This window comes from Dasypus novemcinctus, chromosome 18, assembly GCF_030445035.2.
Source record: "Dasypus novemcinctus isolate mDasNov1 chromosome 18, mDasNov1.1.hap2, whole genome shotgun sequence".
Classification (NCBI taxonomy): domain Eukaryota; kingdom Metazoa; phylum Chordata; class Mammalia; order Cingulata; family Dasypodidae; genus Dasypus; species Dasypus novemcinctus.
Genome location: NC_080690.1, coordinates 65,339,746 through 65,360,505, shown reverse-complemented (window position 1 = coordinate 65,360,505; position 20,760 = coordinate 65,339,746). Strand labels below are relative to the sequence as shown.

Below are 20,760 nucleotides of genomic sequence, written 5' to 3'. Positions count from 1 at the left end.
AGTGGCTCAAATGGGAAATATTGTGCTGTATATACGTTTCCACAATAAAATGTTTTTTTCAAAAAAAAATAGTTCCCAGCTTGCCGAGTGTGGGGATCATGTCACATTCGGAAAGGACTTGGATTTGGAAAATTTTATTGGGACGTTGGGTTGTCTTGGGGATAGTAAAGGGAATGCATTTGGGTTGTACAACGAGAGTTGGTGGTGCAAGGAGAGTTTAGATAAGAACTTTTGGGGGGAGGGCACATAACTAGAGGAAGAAGGGTTACATCCTGAGGTTGAGCATTCCAAGTAAAAGTAACACTGCATGACTTTGAGGATCAGGGCAGAAAAGACCACGCATGGGGCTTCAAGGGGACAGAAGGAAAAGTTTTGGTAACGGATGGTGATGACGGTAGCTCAACATAATGAACTCGATGCACACCACTGAGTTGTATACTCAAATGGGAATTGTCGTGTTGTACGTCTGTTATTACAATAAACGTTTTAAAAAATGAAAAAAGAAGACCATGCAGCCTCTGGGCCCCAGGCTCTGTGCATGAAGACTTCAGCTGCCAGCTCAGCAGTGTGACTGCCGGGGGCCGCCATGTTGTAGGGAAGCCCAAACTAGCCAGCACAGAGAGGCTGAGATGGGGGTGGTGTGGTCAGTCTTTGGCACTGCTGCTCCAGCCTCTTTTTGATTGCAACTGCAAGATGCACCCTGGGCCAGAACCACACAGCTGAGCCCCTCCCAAAGTCCTGGCTCACGGCAACCTCGGGTGATAAGATAACTGCTGCTGGAGTGATTACCAGCAGTGGCTCACTGGAAGAGCCACCACATCAGAGGCGGTGAGGCAGGTGCATGGTCTATCCAGTGGTCATCGGGGGCACTGGCGAATCCTCATCAGACCGGTTTGGTGGCGTGTTGGCAGCTGGGCACCCCCTGCTGGCCGGCTGCCAGTGTTCTTATTTTCTGATCCTGGCTCTCTAGTCACTACTGGGATTCTGTGAGTGACCCAAAATCCTTTCAATAAATTCTTTTTTTTTTTTTGCCGCAGAGGTCGTTTTTATTTGCATGGAAACGAAATCTCTGATAAGAGCTTCCACCCTCCCTTTTTCTCATCTTTTGAGTCTCAGCTGAACGTCCCCTCCTCCAAGAAGTCCTCTTAGGCTTCCCAGCCACCCCCTCTGGGCTCCTGCAGCCCCCCGAGCTCACCCATCCCGGCTCTGTCCAGCGTGGGTTGTCACTGGGGAAGGATCCGTCTCCCCCAGTGGCGGTGAGCCCGTGGAGGCAGGGCCGGAGCTGTGCCTGCCGCCGTGTTCCCAGCAGTGCCAGGCCAGGGCAGGGGCTCAGGGAATGGGGACTGACCGAAATGGACGTGGAGGTGGCTTGGTCCCTCCAGCACTCGCGATGGGGTGGCGTATACCCCTTCAACTTGATTTAGGTTGGAAATTGCTGTTACTGCGGGAGAAGGATCCCAGAAGGGAACGGAGGAAAATGAGGTGGGCAGGGGCTGGCCGGCTGGGTGCGTAACTCTCAAGGAAACGCAGGGTCTTCTCTGAACGGGGGCTTAGAGCTTGGCTCTCTGGGTCTGGGTCTCGGGGTTTTTCTGCCGTGGCTGGGCTGGGGGAGGGCGTGGGGGAGGAGGGACACCTGGTTTTCTGAAGTCCTGGGACTCGGGGATTCGGTCCTGAGGGATGGACTCCTAGGTCTCAGGGGGGCGGGGGCGGGGGACCCAGAAACCATTCGGGGTTCTGAGGGGCTGGGGGCTCTGATGCCTGGGTCCCCAGGAGCTGGGTCCCTCGCTCTTGGCTCTCTGGCCCCAGACCCCTGGGTGGAGTAAGTGGGGATCAGGCCGCAGGGGCTGCCCATTCCCAATGCCAAGCTGCCCCCTGGTGGCCGCTGAGCTCTTGCGCCACACAGCAGACTCGCGGAGCAGGCTTGGCAGTTTATTTCTGCTTCATCAACGCCTTCCAGCCCTTAGCAGCACAGCTTGGTGTCCTGTGAGGCAGAAAGAGAGGGAGCAGGTTAGCTCATATCACATCCGGGCAAGGCAGGGGTCAGGCCAGGGGAGGAGGCATGGGGGAGGGGCGAAGGGCCTGCACGGGTGGGCTCACCTGGCCTCCAGCTCTGGGCAGCGACAAGGGGCCCCACGGGGGCAGTTGGAGGGGTGACGTTCTCTTTAGGAGTGTCTGCACTGGACGGAATTTGAGGGGGGCTGTTGGTTTTCTGTGATTTCCCCACTGACCCCCTCCTCCTCCTCCCTCAGACCCAACAGTCCTTGACCACTGCTGCCCCTCCACTTACTCTGTGGCCCCCATGCTGGCCTGGGGGCTGGAGCTGCCGTTGTCCCATGAGACTAAAGCCAGGGTCCTAATTCTCGGCAAGGGGAGAGGGTCCTGAAGCTGGGGGAGGGCCAGCGGGGCCTGGAGCAGAACACGTTGAGAAATGTCAGAGCTGTGCTGTAGCCAGGGGTCTTGGGGCCTGCTCCATGAGGTCACAGGTCCATGCAGGGGTGACAGGGGCTGTGGAATGGGGCCTTGTCCTAGTCTTTGCAGTTTTCTCCTTTGTACCTCTGCCTTGGTAGGAAGAACTTTTCCTCTGTTCATCCACCTCTTCATCTGTACACTCATCCATCAATCTACCCATCCATCACCATCCACCCACCCACTCACCCATCTATCCATCATCCATCCATCCACCCATCCATCCATCCATCCATCATCCATCCATCCACCCACCCATCCATCCACCCACCCATCCATTCATCCTTCCATCCATACATTCACCCATCCATCATCCACCCACCCATCCACCCATCCATCCTTCCATCCATCCCTCCACTCACCCATCCATCCACCTATCCATCCTTCTATCCATCCATCCATCATCCACCCATCTATACACCTTCCCATCCACTCATCCACCCATCCACCCATCCACCCACCCATCCATCCATCCATTCATTCACCCATCCATCCACCTTCCCATCCACTCATCCACTCATTCACCCATCCACCCATCCATCCATCCACCCATCCATCCACCCACCTATCCACCCATCCATCCTTCCATCCATCCATCCATCATCCACCCATTTATTCACCTTCCCACGCACTCATTCACCTATCCATCCATTCATCCACCCATCCACCCATCCATCCTTCCATCCTTCCATCCTTCCATCCTTCCATCCTTCCATCATCCACCCATCTATCCACTTTCCCATCCACCCATCCATCCATCCACCCATCCTTCTATCTATCCATCCATCCATCCATCATCCACCCATCTGTCCACCTTCCCATCCACTCATCCACACATCCACCCACCCATCCATCCATCCACCCACCCATCCACCCACCTTCCCATCCACTCATCCACTCATCTACCCATCCACCCACCCACCCATCCATTCATCCACCCATCCACCCACCCACCCATCCATCCATCTATCCATCCATCCACCTTCCCATCCACTCATCCATCTATCTGTCCATCCACCCATCCACCCATCCACCCATCCATCCATACAACCACCCACCCATCCTCCCATCATCCATCATCCTACTAACACTAACAGAGCACCTACTGTGTGCCAGGAACTGTCTTAGACTCTGAAGAGACAGCTGTGAGCAACACAGATGCAAATCTCCGCCCTCATGTTGCTGACCTTCTACTGAGCAAGAGACTATGAGTAATCAATGCAGGAACTAGGAAGTGTCTCAGGAAACTGAGACAGTCATGGGGACAATGGGCAGCTGGCTGGAGATGGGAGGGCGGCTGGGAAAGGCCTCTCTGAGGAGGGGGCCATTAAGCAGAAGCAAGAAGGATCTGGGCAGAGGCCCAGCGGTGGCAGCTCCGTGAGCTGGGAGAGGCATGCCTGGGAGAGGCATGCCAGGGGTCCATTGTTGTTGGAACGCGCGGGGCGGGGGTGGTAGGAGGTTGGAGTTGTGGGGAGGGTCAGATCCCTCAGGGAGAGAAGTTGGGCTTTAATTCTTGGAGCCTGAGGAGGAGCTGCTGGGGGGTGGGGGAGGCCCGACTCCGGTACACACAATCTCATCGGCTTCACCAAGGCCTGTGGGGCTTGAGCCACGCTTGTCCCCATTCTCCAGGTGGAGATACTGAGGCTTGAAGAGATCCCCAGGGGCAAGTGACAGTGTCACCCCCTAGAAATGGGAGTGGGAACCTTAGGACATAGACTGTTACCAGGGTACCCACCTGGGCCCTGTCCCCACGACAGCCCCGCATGGCAGCGACTAGCATGAGGAGCGTCATGCCTGTTTTACAGACCAGGCCATCGAGACCCACTGAGGGAGTGGAGAATGGGCCCTGGAGCCTGGAGCCAGGGGCCAGGGTTCCAGCCCTGGCTCTACCCCCTCTGAGCTGGGGGACCTTCAGGTCAGGCCTCAGCAACCCCCTGTGTACAATGCGGATCGCTCCAGGGTCGACCTCCTGGGGCTGTGATGACACTTAAACGAATATGCTAGAAGCAGGGCCAGGCACGCGGCAAAGGTCAGACACATGCCAACTCCTCTTCACCACCGTCATCTTGCTGGGAAGTAGCAAAGTGTTTCCGGAACTTCTGCCATGTGGTGTGAAGGACAGAGGGGGAAGGGCTCATTGGAAGTGGGGTCAAGCAGGGTTTGGGGAGAAGGGGGAAGGGCATGCCAGGCGGAGGGGGAAGGGCTCATGGGAAGTGGGCTCAGGCAGGGTTTGGGGAGAAGGGGGAAGGGCATGCCAGGTGGAGGGCACAGCCCTGCAAACGTGTGCCACCTGGCCCCAGGCCCTCCTGATGTGCCCCCCCTCATCCCCGGGGAGCCGGCTGAGTGCCTGCTAATCTCCTAATGTTTCCATTTGCGTTTGGCTCAGAGTCGGAGGCTGTTGTGAGAGTCCCTGGCTGGTCGCCGCGCTGCCCCCCACCCTTCCTGCTGGCTCTCCTGTTTGCTGTGGTCGAATCGTGTTCCCGGACTTCCTGAGCTGTTTGTTTGAAGACCGCCTGGTATTGATCTAAGCCTGCATGCGCTCAGCCGGAGAGGCCTCAGGGACCTGGGGCTCAGGCAGCCCTGGGAGTGGGGGGGTGGGGGGGGGGGCGGGAAGCAAGGCCAGGACTTTGACCTGCTGAGGTCATTTTCTTTAAAAAAACACACACACAAAAAGGCCCTCTAAGCCCAGCTTCTCCTCGTCCAGGTCGTGTGGCTTCGGGTCGGTGCAAGTCACCTCCCTGAGCTCTTCTCCTCTGGAGTGGAGCAGTATTGACTTCATAGGGTTGTTGGGAAGACTCAGTCCATTTAGTCATTCAACACCTGTTTACTGAACACCTACTGCTCTGGACTCTGGACCTCTAACAGAGACTAAGACAAGGTCCCACCCTCAGGAAGTTTTCAACCCACTGACAGTGACGCCAACACAACTTGATACTCTGCTGGGTGCAAGAGGGCTGTGAAGACAGCAGGGCGAGGGGAGAGAGGGACGGGGGTGCTGTTTTCAACAGGAGGGGACAGAAATGCGAGCCTAGGGGAAACGGTCCGGGGAAGGCACAGCCAGTGCTAAGGCCCTGAGGCAGCACAGGCCTGGCCTGCTGGGGGAGGGGCAAGAAGGCCAGGCAGCCTGGGCGCAAATGAGTAAGGAAGAGAAAAATAGGAGATGGGGTCCTAGGCAAGTGGGTGCCAGCTGCTCGCACAAGGCCTCGGAAATGGGTGCCAAGGATGAGCCCGGCTTGGCCCCCTGGGCTCCCAGTCGGACCAGCACCCTGGGGCCGAGACCCGAGCTGCCCACCTCAGGCCGGGGTCTGACTCACCGCTTTTGGTTGATCTCCACTTCTGGGTCCCCTGGGGGGCAGATCTAGCCGAGGCGGCAGTGGAGGGGCTGAGGAGACCACCTGGGGGAGACAGGGTGGGGAGGGGCTCATGAGCTGCCATTTTCTGCCCACCCACACCTCCCCCATGCTCTCCTGCCTGGAGTCCCAGCCTTGCAGCCCAGGCCTGGACGCGGGAGAGGGAATGGGGAAGTGACAGAGTCCTAATCCTCAGGGGAGCTCGAGCCAGAGAAAGCCGCGGCCCCAGACCCTTGACGCGGGAGTCCAGCCCCCTCCTCCCGCAGAGCCCGCCATCCAGCCCCCCCCCGGCCCCCGGCCTGGCCCTCTTACCTCCCCCAGCTCCCCCTCCCCGTCTTCCAGGTCACTGCTGTCCCCTGGGTCCTCGGCAGTGGCCCTGGCTTCTGCTGGCCTCCCTGGGAGCTGATGGACACTCACGGCCTCTTGGCCCTTGATCTCGCAGCGGCAGAAGGGGCAGGTCCGGCTGTCAGTGTGCTGGGGGCGGGGCGGGGGGCGGTGGGCACCAGGCCAGCAGGTCTCCCCGCTCTCCACCCGGTCGCCTGGGGCTGCAAGGGCCTCCGGGCAGGGCGAGGGCGGGCAGCGGAGAGAGAGGAGTCGTGGAGAGAGGGTGGGAGAGAGATGCTGACAGAGAGAGGGAACCGGGCCACCACAGGGAGCTGGTGGGAGCTGCTGCCGCTTCCCAGGGGCCTCTCGGGCGCTCACCGAGGAACTCATGGACTTGAAGCCCCGCTAGGGCCCTGGAGAGGTCACTGCCATCAGCCCTGCCCTCCAGAGGTGGGGGCTGATCTCAGAGACCCATAGCACTGCCCCAGCTCCCCCAGGAGGGAGGGTTCTCCCCACTTCTAGTGCAGCTGGGAAGGGGAAATGGAGGTGAGAGGCGCAGACACAGGGAGCCGGGCCCCTGTTCCTCACTCCTCGGTGGCCCTGAGCAAGTCTCTGCTCTCCCCGGTCCTCAGTTTCCCCACTGGATGGATGAGGCATCTGGAAGATCCTCTTGGGAGGGGGAGACCAGGCGGGAGCGGGGGGGGGCGGCAAGGGCCAGACCCACCTGCCAGGTAGCCAGGCAGCGGCTGCAGAGCAGGTGCCCGCACGGCTCGATCTTCACATCCTTGTCATTCTCGGCACAGATCTTGCAGACCTCGAAGGTGGAGTCCATGGCCCAGTAGAGCTGCAGCTGTTCCTGGTGGGCGAGAAGATGGGCAGGAGGAGGAGGGTGAGAACATCGGGCACGGGGGTACACCCGAGCCGCAGGAAAAACGGCCCAAGCCTCCGCTCCAGCCCAGACCCTCCTCCCAAATTCAAGGCCAACTGCTGCCCCCATCTTCACCTTGTTATGGACTTGTTCTCTAGGGTCACCTACATTTAGGGGTTGCCAGAGTTAGTAAATAAAAATGCAGGGTGGGGAAGCGGCTGTGCCTCAGTCGGTTGGGCTCCCGTCTACCATGTGGGAGGCCCTGGGTTCCTGTCCCGGGGCCTCCTTGTGAAGGCAGGCTGCCCGCATGCTGCAGAGAGCTGCCGGCCAGCAAGTGCCGCAGAGAGCTGACTCAGCAAGGTGACGCAACAAACAGGGAGACCAGCAAAAACACAGAAGAGCACGCAGTGAACAGACACAGAGAGCAGATAACATGCAAAAAGCCGCCAGGAGAGGGGATAAAAAAAAATACAGGGCGTAGAGGAAGCAGATGTGGCTCAAGTGATTGGGCTCCCGTCTAGCACACAGGAATTGAACCTGGGACCTCCTGGTGAAGGTGAGCTGGCCCGCAGGGCGCTACCGGCCCGCACAGAGAGCTGGCCTGCGTGGAGAGCTGATGCAACAAGATGATGCCACAAAAGAGACACAGAGGAAAAGACACGAAAGACATAACAAAACAGGGAGCTGCGGTGGCTCAAGTGATTGAGTGCCTCTCTCCCATGTCAGAAGGTCCCAGAATCAGTCCCTTGTGCCTCCTAAAAAGAAGACAAGAAGAAAAGACAAGCAAACACAGAAGAATGCACAGTGAATGGACACAGAGAGCAGACAGCAAGCACAAGCAGCAAGGGTGGGGATAAATAAATAAAATAAGTCTTTAAAAAAACAACAGCAGGGCATAGGGAGCAGATGTGGTTCAAAAAGCTGAGAGCCTGCCTCCCTCATGGGAAGTCTGGGGTTGAGTTCCCAGTGCCTTTTAAAAAAGACAGACAAACAACGAGCAGTGAGCAAAAGCAACGAGCAGACAACAAACAATGAGCAAAAACAACAAGCAAGACAGCAAGCAAACAACAAGCAGACAGCAAGCAAAAACAAATGAGCAGGGAGCGGATGTGGTTCAAGCAGTTGAACGCCGGTCTCCCACATGGGAGGTCCTGGGTTGAGTTCCTGGTGCTTCCTGAAGAAACAAGGAAGATGAACAGGCACAGCAAGTGCAAACAATGAGGGGGTTGGGAGAAATAAGTAAATAAAATAAATCTTTAAAACAAAACTAACAAAAAAACCCGGACAATGAGTGGACAATGAGTAGGCAACGAGGGCAAACATAAGTATATCCCAAATGTGCATGGGATGTACTTATACTAAAAAGTTATTAGTTGTTGCTCTCCCCCCATGGGGAGGCTGTGAGGACCAAGCGAGGCTGCACGCTGGCACAGGGGCTGGCACTGGCAGATGCTCGGGTGCGTTAGCCATGCCGCTGACCTCGGCGTCGCTGCTTCCTTAGTTGAGCCCCTTGATAACCCCTGCAAAGGCGGAAGGAGGAGCGGTATTTGCAGAGGAGGAAATGAGGCTCAGAGAGGTGAAGGGAGTTAGTCAAGGTCACACAGTCACCAAGCCAGCACCTCAGCTCAAGGCTTCTGTGGGTCCAGGGCTAGCCGCCCAGGAGAGATTCCGAGCAGGGGTGGAGCAGCGAGGGCGTGAGCAAGGGCTGCAGGCAGGGGCCTGGTCTCACCTCGGGCACCTGGATGTGCTGCTGGGGTTGCATCCGGCAGAGCTCTGTCAGGTCTGGGTTGTGGCTCTTCCCGTCTGGGTAGAGGTAGCTGAGGGAAGGGAAGATGGGGGGCTGAGGCCGTCCAGCATCCGGTGCCCAGGCTGCTGGGAGCCCCCCAGGCCCCTCAGTTGGGATGATGACTTGCCCCAAACCTGTCGCTGGCCTGGGAATGCTTTCTTTCCTCCCTCCTCAGATGAAGACTTTTCCAGGCAGGGCCGTGTCCCTTCAGACCCGTAGGGCAGAACTGTGACCCCTCAGGCCCCCAGGGCAGGGCTGTGACCCCTCAGGTCTCCAGGGCAGAACTGTGACCCCTCATAGCCCCACAGAGAGCACAATAAACTTAAATGACTCAAGTTCTGGAAACGAGGATCAGATTGAGCCAGAACCAGGAAACAAATAAAAATCTCAGGGAAGCAGACATGAGTCAACTGATAGAGCGTCTGTCTACCATATGGAGGGTCCAGGGTTCAATCCCCAGGGCCTCCCGACCCACGTGGTGAGCCGGCCCATGGGCAGTGCTGCCGCATGCAAGGAGTGCCCTGCCACACAGGAGTGCCCCCCATGTAGGGGAGCCCCACACACAAGGAGTGCGCCCTGCAAGGAGAGCCATCGTGCATGAAAAAAGTGCAGCCTGCCTAGGAGTGCCGCCGTGCACATGGAGAACTGACACAGCAAGATGATGCAACAAAAAAGAGATGCAGATTCCCAGTGCCACCGGATAAAGTAAGTGGACACAGAAGAACACACAGCGAATGGACACAGAGAGCAGACAATGGGCGGGGAGGGGAGAGAAATAAATAAAATAAATATTTAAAAAAACCAGGAAAACGGACTTTGGCCCAGTGGTTAGGGCGTCCGTCTACCATATGGGAGGTCCGCGGTTCAAACCCCGGGCCTCCTTGACCCGTGTGGAGCTGGCCCATGCGCAGCGCTGATGCGCGCAAGGAGTGCCGTGCCACGCAAGGGTGTCCCCCGCGTGGGGGAGCCCCACGCGCAAGGAGTGCGCCCGTGAGGAAAGCCGCCCAGCGTGAAAAGAGAGAGCAGCCTGCCCAGGAATGGCGCCGCCCACACTTCCCGTGCCGCTGACGACAACAGAAGCGGACAAAAAAACAAGACGCAGCAAATAGACACCGAGAACAGACAACCAGGGGAGGGGGGGAAATTAAATAAATAAATAAATCTTTAAAAAAAAATAAAAAATAAAAAAACCAAAAAAGTAAAGATCTCGGGCATACCCCTCCCAGAACCTCTCCCTTCCTGGCCTGTCCAGGCTGAGCCTAACGACATCTCAGTCTCAGACTGCTGGAGGGGCCGGCAGGGCCCTCTCAGGCCCTCCCTCCTCACCTCGCAGAGGGCAGGGCGCTTGGCCAAGGTCCCAGGAGAGACACAGAACCAGACACAGAGGCCAGCTCCGAGGACTGGGCTTCCAAGTGCCCGAGAAGAAGGCCGTGGACCCTCTGGGTGGCCCGTCCAGGCCGGAGCAGCAGCAGCAGGGACACAAGCCGCCTGTGGCAAGGCCAGGGCCCTCCGGCCGCCCACCGAAAGCGTACAGGAGTCCCTGCTGGACTCCCGGGAGGTTTTCCCACACATGCGCCATGGGACCTTGGAGGTAACATGACCTCCCTGCCTCAGTTTCCCCTTTTGTAACCTGGCCGTAACCATGCCTAGGCCAAAGGTTGGCAGCGAGGATCAAATAACGACACTGACTAGGAAGTGCAGGCCACCAACGCGCACGGGAGCGCCTGATAAAAGGGAACTTTCAGTCCGGAAGGCAGGAGAGCCCCGCCTGTCCAATGGCAGCGCGCGCCTGTGTGTGTGGGCCCTGACAGTGGATTGACAGTGTTCACGCCGACTTAAATGCCGGAACCCTCTCTTCCACTGAAATTTGATGTGGACCTCAGAAGAGCCCGCCTGGCTGCCTGGCTTTAAATCCCAGCTCTGAGCTCGGGAGCTAGGGACACTGCTTCTCTATGCCTCAGTTTCCTCAGCTATCAAATGGGGGTATGATGATCGTATATGTGCGCGTTTTTACGTACATACGCGTTCACACACACATAAAACTTCCTTGAGGCTCTGACCACAGCTCCCCGAGGCTCTGGCGCCTCGCTTGCTTCCCCCCCCCCTCAGCTTCAATCCAGGGCCACGTCTGAGGGGCACTGGGGCAGCCAAGGTTACAGAGCAAAAGCCACCAGTCTAGCCGGTTCCCCGGTCCCCTTCCTGTCCTAACTGTCTGTATTCTAGATAAAAGAATATGGAAGTCCAGCCAAAAGCTCTCGAGCCCAGATCCAAGGAAGGAAGCCTTCAGGGTTGTGCCCACACACTTCTTGGAGCCCCTGCACAGGGCAGCTTTGGAGGAACTAGAAAAAGGTACCCCTTCCTCAAGACCCTCGACTGCCACCTGCTGGAATTTGGTAGTATTGCAAATTTGTCTGCTCTCTGAACTGTCAGTGTCCTCCAACTGGTGATCTTGTGCAGTGCCCAGCATGCACAACATTTTGCAGTGGCCTTTTTTTTTGAGATAGCGGGGGCTGGGGATTGAACCCGGGACCTCATATGTGGGAAGCCAGCACTCAACCGCTGAGCCACAATGGCTCCCCTGAGTTGGTTGTTTCGTTTGTTTGCTTATTGTTTGTTTTTGTTTTCTGAACCTGGGACCTCCCATGTGGGAAGCAGGAGCTCAACTGCTTGAGTCACATCTGCTCCCTTTGCAGGGCTTTTGATGACTCCCTCCCCCTTCCAGCACAGGGACTCACAAGCCTTCTTTCTGTCCCTCCAGGAGCGCCTGGAAGAGGGGTCGTTTGAGAGGGATGGTCTGCAGGATGCTGCCATCCGTGTTCACGTACCCGATGGCCCAGTGCCCCAGGCGCGTGCAGCTGGGGCGGAAGATGTAGCTGGAAGCAGAGGGGACGGGCAGGGTGATGGAGTGGTAACTGCTGCCCCTTCAGGGACCTCCCAGACCCCCACCCTTTTGGGGATTCAGGTATCTAAGTCCTTGCCGCTTATAGGCCCAACTCCCCACCCTTTAGGCAACAAGCCACTACATTTCCATCTACCACTATCGAGGATCTGGGTTGATTTTGCCTGCTTGACACCTTTTATTCCAATTACAATGCCCCAGTTTCCTTTGCTGGGGTTGAGACAAGGCTGACTCTGGCTTGGCCACTCCTCACATTTCAGGACCCCTTACCATAGAGATGGGAGTCAGGCCTGGGACGTTTCCTGAAAGTATCAGGAGCAAGGCACCCCATTTCTACAGAGGTTGCTAAGCTGATAGGGTGCACATGGGGTCTTCTAGAAGCCATTTTGCCCCATTGAGGAGACACCCATTCTGCGAATGAAGGTAACGCAGAGGAATGTAGAAATGGGGAAGGAACAGGAACTGATTTCTATGAATAGCATGTTAGCATCTGGATCCAGCTGTGCCTGAAATCCACTCCCTCTTTTTTCAATCATGGGAATTAATTCATTCCTTCCAGGTTTTTCTTCTTCTTTTTTCTATAACTGGAAGAGTGCTGATGCACTTGCTTTCCTAGGGAATCCCACAGGACTCATGAATCTGACCTCCTTAACTTCTTAGCTCCTTAATTCTTAAATTTCTGGGAGACCCAATCACTCAAAACTCCTCTCAGCTTGAAATAAGGACTCGGGTATCTGGTTTCCCAGGCCTCTGCCCAGCAGGTGGAGGTCAGATTCAAACTATTTGACAGATGGCACAGCGTGCGCTGACCTAGGAGAAAAGGACCTGATCCTGGGACTTCTGCTGAGCCAGGCGTTTTCCCTTTAGTGGATGGACTGCGAGGGGATCCGAGAAGTTCTGAAGGGGAGTGGGGGTGGCAGGGGTGCTGGGCCTCTGACCTCTGAATCCTCGACTTCCTGAGGACCCAGATGCTTCGGCCCTTTAGTTCTTGCTCCCTGAAGGATCCCCAGGCTCCCAGCACCCACCAGCACAGGAGCTGGACACCTAGGTCCCTGGCAGCCCCACCCCCACGGGCGCAGGACCTTTTACCTGCCTGGCTTGTCCCTGCAGGCCTGCAGGCGCGCATGAACTTCATCATAGGTGAGGAAGGCCATGTAGCCCGGATGGCTGACCGCCAGGAGCTGCCAGTTCTTGAGGAGAGTTGGCCAGGGCTGGGGTGGACAGGGCTTGGGTCAGGGAACGGCCAGAGAAGCAGCGGGCACCCTAGTGCTTGTGCCCACGGTGGGCCTCGGGAATGGCTCTACACAGAAGACCCCGGCCCCCTCCTCCCTCAGACTCTAGAGTCCAGGGTCCCTAGCCCCAAATCCTTCAGACCCTGGGGTCCGGGGTCCCAGTCTTCTCCTCCCTTGGGCCCAGGAGTCCCGGCCCCCAGCCCTGGCCTTCCCTGACCTGGAAGAGCCTGGTGAAGATGTCAAACTCGAAGACGGACACGTGGCCATTGCAGGTGAGGTCGATGGTGGAGCGCAAGGCCAGGGCCGTGGCACCTGGCTCAATGGGGTGGCGGGTGCACAGGAGTGACTCAAACTCATCCCAGGGCAGCACACACCTTCAGGGGATGGGGGGACAAAGCTGAGGCTGCTGTCTGCCTGGGGTGGGAGGATCTCTGGGAAAGAGAGGCTGGGAGCCTGGACGGCGGGGTCTGCAGGAGGAGGGGGCTGGGAGCTGGTACTCCTGGGTCTGAGGGAGGAGGGGGCTGGGAGCTTGTACACCTGGGTCTGAGGGAGGAGGGACTGGGGGCTGGACTGCTCGGTCTGAGGGAGGAGGCAATGGGACTCAGACTCCTGCGTCTGAGGGAGAAGGGACTGGGGGCCGGGACTCCTGGGTCCCTGGGCAGGCGCAGGCTGGGGCTCCAAGAGTTGAGGGCTGGGGCGGCCCACTCACCGGGCCCCACAGCACTCCCTCCAGAAGGTGTGGGCCGGCGCCTTGGTGAGCTGGTAGGTGTGTCCGCAGTACTGTCCGTCGGGGAAGAGCGCGCCCAGCTCTGCGTGCATGTGGCTGAAGATGAGGGCCAGCTTGGCCAGCTGTCGCCTGTGGGGACGGGCTCTGAGGACCTGGGCCGAGCCTTGGGGCGCTCACCGACAGGCCCCTCCCCGCAGCGTGTGGCCTCAGGGACACAGTCCTAGGCCCTCCCTGTGGCTCCTGGGCACAGGGTGAGAGCCAGGCTGCCTCTCCCAATGGACGCCTCTCTGCTCTGGACCTCAGTTTCCCCATCCGTGAAGGAAGTGGGGGCTCTGCCCAGCATCTTGAGGATGTCTGCCCGTGTCCCGCCCCCAAACAAAGCCCCGCCCCTGCCGACGCCCGGATGGCTTGGACTTGGGGAGCACCTAGAGCCCAGGACAGTTTGGGACTTGGGGCTCTTCTCTGGTTTTAGCAGCACCGGGTCGCCGGGCCCTGTCTTTCCCCTGCCAGCTGCTCTCTGAGATTCTGATCCGGATGGGGGTGGCAGTAAAGGGTGGCTGTCACACTTAGCAGCTGTGTGGCTTTTTGGCAAGCTCCTTTTTCCCCCTAAGTCTCAGTTTCCTCGACTGTGAAATGGAGCCAAGGGCAGGATAAGGCCAGCCCCACCACCTGGGGGAGTGGCGGGGATTCTTAGACACCCTCCAAGGACACAAGATACAGAGCAGATGAGTGCTGATGACTGCAGGTGGCAGGCAGCCCGCAGACAAGGCCTAGCAACTAAGGACCACGGGGGGCCTCTGGGTCCCCCAGGCAGGGGACGGCACAGGGACTTCATGATCAGTTTCTCCAGGTGTGTCAACCCCCTCTTCCTGCAGGAAGCCCCGCAGGACCCCCACATCCCAAGACTGCGCATCGTCAAAGGCCTCTGGGAAGTGGAACGGGGGTTGGGCTGCGGGGTAACTGGGGAGAGGGGCAAGTGGAGGGGGCGGTTGTTGAGGGTTGGGTCCCCAAGGGAAGAAAAAAGTAGGTGGCCTGGTTCACCAGGTTGGCTCAGGGAGGAGGGGGCTGAGGGCTGGCCTCCTGTGTCTGCGGGAAGAGGGTCCTGGGGGTCCAGGATGGGGTCTAAGCCAGGAAATGTCCCAGACTGCCAGCTCTTCGGCTCCTTGGACGTCAGGGAGGAAGGAGCTCCAGGAAGGAGCTGGAGGCCTGCCCTGCCCCTCACCTAGGCCGTGGGTGTGCACTCACCTGAGTCTGGAGCCCTCCAGGAAGAGCTCGCTCTCGGTGCCCGTCTGGCCCCGGGGTGGTAGCAGCGCAGCCACCTGCCTGCCCTTGGCCTCCAGGTTGGTGAGGTAGACGGCGAGGAAGTCGCCGGCGCCGCCGGGGCCTTCGGAGTCGCTCCTGCCCGCCGCCCGCCGGGCGTGGGCCACCTGGCGCAGCAGCAGCGCCGTGCGGGGCAGCAGGTCCCGCAGCGAGGGGGGGCTCGAGGAGAGCCGGGGGTCCCCGCATTGCTCCTCCAGGCTCTGCAGCAGCCTCACCGCCCGCCCGAGCGCGCGGGGCTCCTGCCGCCGGCGCCTCCACCGGGCCGCCGCCGCAGCCATGGGCGCCTGGGGAGCCCGGGCAGGGACGCGCGCGGCGGGGAAGGGCGCGGCCCGCGCAGGACGGGACCGGGGAGATGGGGGGCGGGTCCCGGAGGACTGGAGCGGAGGCGGCAGGGATCCGTGTTTCCCAGGAGAGCACCTGGGTCCCCTGGAGGCGCGATCTGGGAGTCTGATTCCCCAAGACAGCAGGGTGGAGGGGCTTCGGCGGGCGGCGGGCGGGCGACTCCTGGGTGGCGTGGAGGCCTGGGCGCCTGCAGGTGCCAAGGTGGCAATGGGACAGAGGGCTGAGGACACCGGGGACTTCGGCAGGAGCGGGCGGGGGAGACAGGGCTGGGAGGTGGGGCCGGGGCGCGGCGATCCTGGACGGTGGCTCAAGGTCTGGGTCCCCGTCGGTGGCACCGGACTAAAGGTCAGAGAGCTGGGCTCCGTCGGAGGAAAGGGGAGGGAGACAAGGCCATTCCTTTGTCCCCAAGAAGGAAGGCTCGGCGTGACCAGACCCCTGAGGCTCTCGGGGGCAGGGGTCGGGAGGAAGGTGTCCGAGTGGGGGAGGGGGGTTTGGGTCCCCACGGCCGGTGGCTGCAGGAAAGCAGAGTGGAGTTTACCTGCCCAGATTTCCCAAGGAGGCAGTTTCCTGGGACCTCGGGGGCGAGGCAGGAAGCGCGGGCTGGAGACCGCGGGGGCCGGGGCGGGGCCTGGCGCCGCGCTGTCCCCACAACCTGCAGAGCAGGTAGCCTCGGCCCAGCGCGTGCTGCTCCCCGGGCAGCCACCCGGGGGCGCTGGGGCCCCGAGCCGCCCCCAGCCCCGAGGCGCCCCGGCCACGCCGCCCGCAGACCCCCGAGCTCTAAAATCGCCAGTGATCCCTTCCCTGGAGAATTCTGCATCGGAGACTAGTCACAGCGAACACCTAGGGCACACTCGCCCTGTCGGGCCCGTGGGTCAGGCTTCGCCAACATCCCCCCCCCCCCCCCCGAATTATCACCAGGCCCTCGCGGTGCGGGCCGAGGTGGGAGGGGGCGTGGGCCCTGGCCTGGGAGGGGCGAGGCGCCCGCCGCGCCCCCAGCCCCCGCTCGGGCCCCCTATCCTCTGGGAACCCGGGACTCCTGCACTAGGGGAAGTGCCGGCTCTGCGTCTCAGCTGGGAGCCGGGGCCTCCAGCCAGGATGGGGGGTGAGCATCCCGGCTCTACGTGTTCCTGCCTCTCTGAGCCTCAGTGTCCTCCACTGGCTAACAGGATGAAAACCCATCGTCCTAGCAAAAGTTCAAATTTTCTGACAAAGCCAAGCACTGAGGAGGAGGCGGTGGGCGTGTGGATGGACGAGCTTCTTTGGGGAGAGCAGTTCGGCAGCACTTATGCCACCTTTGACAGGGCAGGTGCGTTGCCAGCTACAGCCTTGGGGGGGGGGGCTGTGGCTTGGAAACAGTTTTACTCACTTCGGGACATTAATACAGGTTTATACACCTGAGACAAAGAATTCACAGGCCGACCCTGACCCGACGATGTGCAATACACGCGAATATCCTATTCTTTTTAATTCCATTTCATTAAAGGGAAAATCTTGTTTGCGACCCACTAAATTGATTTCACAACCCACTAATGGATCTCGTTGGGCAGTTTGAGAAATACTGCTGTAAGAAACCTCCAAGACACACATTCAGGGATATTAATCGCACCCTTGTCGGAAATGGAAAAAACTGAAAACAAGGTAAGCGTTAAGTGTCCATCGCCAGGAAAAGGGATGAATCAGTTGCCGTTTTCACTCACAATGGGCTTACAGCAGTTAGGATGAACGGGCTGGGCACAAATACCAATTTGTGTGACTCTTAAAAACATAATGATGTAATAAATGGATTCAGCAAAGCTGCAGGCTACAAAATTAACACCTCCAAAATCAGTTGTGTCTCAATACACCAGCAAAGAATATTCTGAAATGAAATTTAAAAAGAACAATTCCATTCACAATTGTCCCTAAAGGAATAAAATACCCAGGAATAAACTTAACCAAGGCGGTGAAGGACTTGGACACTGAAAACTACAAAACACTGCTGAAAGAAATTAAAGAAGACCTAAATAAATGGCAAGACATTCAACGTTCATGGATAAGAAGACAATATTATTAAGATATCAATACTGCCCCAAGCGATCTCCAGCTTCAATGCAATACCTATCAAAATCTCATCAGCCTTATTTTTCAGAAATGGAAAAGCTGATCCTCAAATCCATATGGAATAATTAGGGGCCCCAAATAGCCAAATCAATATTGCAAAACAAGAATAAAGTTGGAGGTCTCACACTTCCCAGTTAAAAAAACAAAACAAAAAACTTACTACAAAACAAAAAAAGAAAGAAAAAGAAATAAACAAAAATAATAAAACTTACTACGAAGCCACAGTAATCAAAACACTGGGGTCCTGGCAGCAGGCATAGAGGTCAATGGACTAGAATTAAGAGTTCAGAGATAAACCCATACATCTATGGCTGATTGAATTTTGAGTTGCCAAGTACATTAACTGCGGGGAAAGAACGGTCTCTGCAATAAATGGTACTGGGAAAACTCAGTTGTGTCTCAATACACCAGCAAAGAATATTCTGAAATGAAATTTAAAATGAAATTTAAAAAGAACAATTCCATTCACAATTGTCCCTAAAGGAATAAAATATCCACTTACAAAAGAACGAAGTTGGACCTCTACTTCACACCACATACAAAAATGAACTCTAATAGATGAAAGACCTAAATATAAGAGCAAAAGTTATAAGATTCTTAGAATACACATAGATGGAAACCTTCTATGTTATTTCTTAGATATGACACGAAAAGGATGAGCAACAAAAGAAAAAAGAGATAAAATGAACTTCATCAAAGTTAAAAAGTTTTGTACATCAAAGAACACCATTAAAAAAGTAAAAATACAGCCTACAGAGTGGGAGAAAATAATTGCTATACTTAATAATGGTTTATTATCCAGAATATATAAAGAATTGCGGGCGGCGGACTTGGCCCTGTGGTTAGGGCGTCCGTCTACCACATGGGAGGTCCGCGGTTCAAACCTGGGTCCTCCTTGACCCGTGTGGAGCTGGCCCACGCGTAGTGCTGATGCGCACAGGGAGTGCTGTGCCACGCAGGGGTGTCCCCCGTGTAAAGGAGCCCCACGTGCAAGGAGTACGCCCCCTAAGGAGAGCTGCCCAGTGCAAAAGAAAGTGCAGCCTGCCCAAGAATGGCGCCAAACACACGGAGAGTGACACAACAAGATGATGCAACAAAAAGAAACACAGATTCCCGTGCTGCTGACAACAACAGAAGCAGACAAAGAAGATGCAGCAAATAGACACAGAGAACAGACAACTGCGGTGGTAGAGGAAGGGGAGAGAAATAAATAAATCTTTAAAAAAAATTGCTATGACTCAACAACAAAAAGGCAGACAATTGAAAAATGGGCAAAAGACTTGAATAGACATTTCTCCAATTAAAATATGCAAATGGCCAATGAGAACAATAAGCACAAAAGATGCTCAACATGAATGATCATCAAGGAGATGTAAATCAAAGCCACAATGAGATAGCCAAAGACAGACAACGACAAGTGCTGGGAACAATGTGGAGAAACTGGAACCCTCAGGCATTACTGATTGGAATGTAAAATGTTGCAGTTGCTTTGGAAAATAATGTGGCACTTCCTTCACCTGTTAAAAGTAGAGTTACCAGGGGACCCAGCAATTTGACTCCAATGTATCTACCCAAGAGAACTGGGCCACTCAAGAACTTACGTACAAATGTTCTCAGCAGCATTATGAATAATAGCCAGAAAGTGGAAACAACGCAAATGTCTATCATCTGATGAATGGATAAATAGAATGTGGTCTAGACATACCATAGAATATTATTTGGCTTTTCAAAGAAATGAAGTGCTGATATATGCTGCAAAGTAGATGAACCATGAAAACATGATGCTAAGTGAAAGAAACCAGTCACAAAAAGACCCTGTCTTGTATGAGTCCATTGATATGAAATTTCCAGAATAGGCAAATCTATAGAGATGGACAGTAGATTGGGGGTTGCCTAGAGCTGGGAAGTTTGGAAGGAAACGGGGTGACTGCTGATGAGCAGAGGCTTCTTTCTTTCCTGGGGTAATGAAACGGTCTAGAATTGTGGCGATAGCTGCACAACTCTGTGGTTATACTAAAATCCAATGACTTTCATACATTTTAGATGGGTGAGTTGTATGGTATGTGGTTTATATCTCAGTAACGCTGTTAAAATAAAAAGAAGTGGATGACACTACTACCAGGAGGCCAGATCTTGGGGGTAGCCACAAGAAGGCGCTCTGGGTACAGGCATGTCTCCAACCTGGAAGGAGGCAATTTCGCTGGCCACACCCCCAGGCCCTGGCCACACCTCTGAGATCCTAGCCACGCCCCGCGGTTCTGGCCACATGCCCTTCATAGCCTGCCGCTAGAGCAATTAAGCTTGCGAGGCCCTGGCCGCACCCCAACGACCAGGTCCCACCCTTGGACTTTAATCAAACCCTTAAGGCCCTGCCCTCAAAGCAGGGTCTGGAGCAGCAAATTCACCCACCCAGCCCCCCAAACTCTGACCACAGGTGCATGCGCAGACTTAGAGACTCTTAAAAACACAGAACCTTAAAACGAGAGACTTTTTAAAAAAAACCGTAACTTTTACTTGTTTTTAAATTTTTCAAATTAATAGATCAAAAGGAATGTTACATTAAAAAACATGAAAGAACAAAAAACCTAAGAGGTTCCCATATAACCCCTTCCCCACACCCCACCACATATTTGTAAATTGTATTTTTTTGAGCTTACAAAAAAATTGCAAGACGAGGACAAGGGCTTCTTGTATAGTTTTCACACAGTTTCACCAATTGTTAACAATTTACCACATTTGCTTTAATCACTGGCACACACTCTCTCTTTTTTTCCCCTATCCCCAAACCATTTGAGTTTAATCTTGACTGCTTCAATGTTTATCTCTAAACATGAGTACATTCTTTTAAGTTACAGAACAATTGCCCAAATCAGGACATTCAACACTGATATTAGTATCTAATAGTTCAACTCATTTAAATTTCACCAGTTGTCCCCAAACTGTCCTTTATGTTTTTCCAGATGGTTCCATATCCAGAGTCACGGGTTGCATTTAATTTTCAGGTCTCTTTAGTCTCCTTCAGTCTGGTACCTTCTTCAGCCTTTCTTTGTGTTTCATGTTAGTGACATTTTTGAGGCGTACAGGCCAGTTAATTTGTAGAGTGTTTCTAAATTTGGGTTTGTCTGATATTTCCTTGTGATGAGATTGAGGTGGCAGGAATATAGTAGAAATGATGCTGCCTTTTTTTTTTTTCTGTGTCCTTCTTGCTGCATTGTATCAGGAGGTTCATGATGGTGACTCGATTATGGGCAATGGATTTGATCATTTGGTTAAGGTGAACCAGGGACTCTTAAATTCATGGAATCTTAGACCCCTACACTCATCTGGTCAATTTCTTCTCTCTCTG

At 55.6% G+C, this 20,760-nt stretch overlaps 1 protein-coding gene across 4 annotated transcripts; it reads right to left on the bottom strand.

Moving 5' to 3' along the window:
- Positions 1-1,014: 1,014 nt before the first annotated feature.
- CBLC (Cbl proto-oncogene C) lies at positions 1,015-15,942 on the bottom strand. Of its 4 annotated transcripts, XM_058280401.2 has the most exons (13): positions 15,853-15,942; positions 14,898-15,501; positions 13,635-13,781; positions 13,143-13,299; positions 12,783-12,904; positions 11,530-11,667; positions 8,738-8,825; positions 6,865-6,996; positions 6,129-6,290; positions 5,781-5,861; positions 2,288-2,406; positions 2,098-2,177; positions 1,015-1,981 (listed from the first exon to the last, which is right to left on the bottom strand). In XM_058280401.2, the coding sequence occupies exons 2-13, from the start codon at positions 15,248-15,250 to the stop codon at positions 1,944-1,946; spliced, it is 1,617 nt and encodes a 538-aa protein (XP_058136384.1). In that variant the 5' UTR covers positions 15,251-15,501; positions 15,853-15,942; the 3' UTR covers positions 1,015-1,943. The 4 variants fall into 4 exon arrangements, 3 of the variants coding, with proteins under 3 accessions (XP_058136384.1, XP_058136383.1, XP_058136385.1); XR_009181616.2 differs by having other exon boundaries at positions 2,098-2,172; positions 14,898-15,918; XM_058280400.2 differs by having other exon boundaries at positions 14,898-15,907.
- Positions 15,943-20,760: the final 4,818 nt, after the last annotated feature.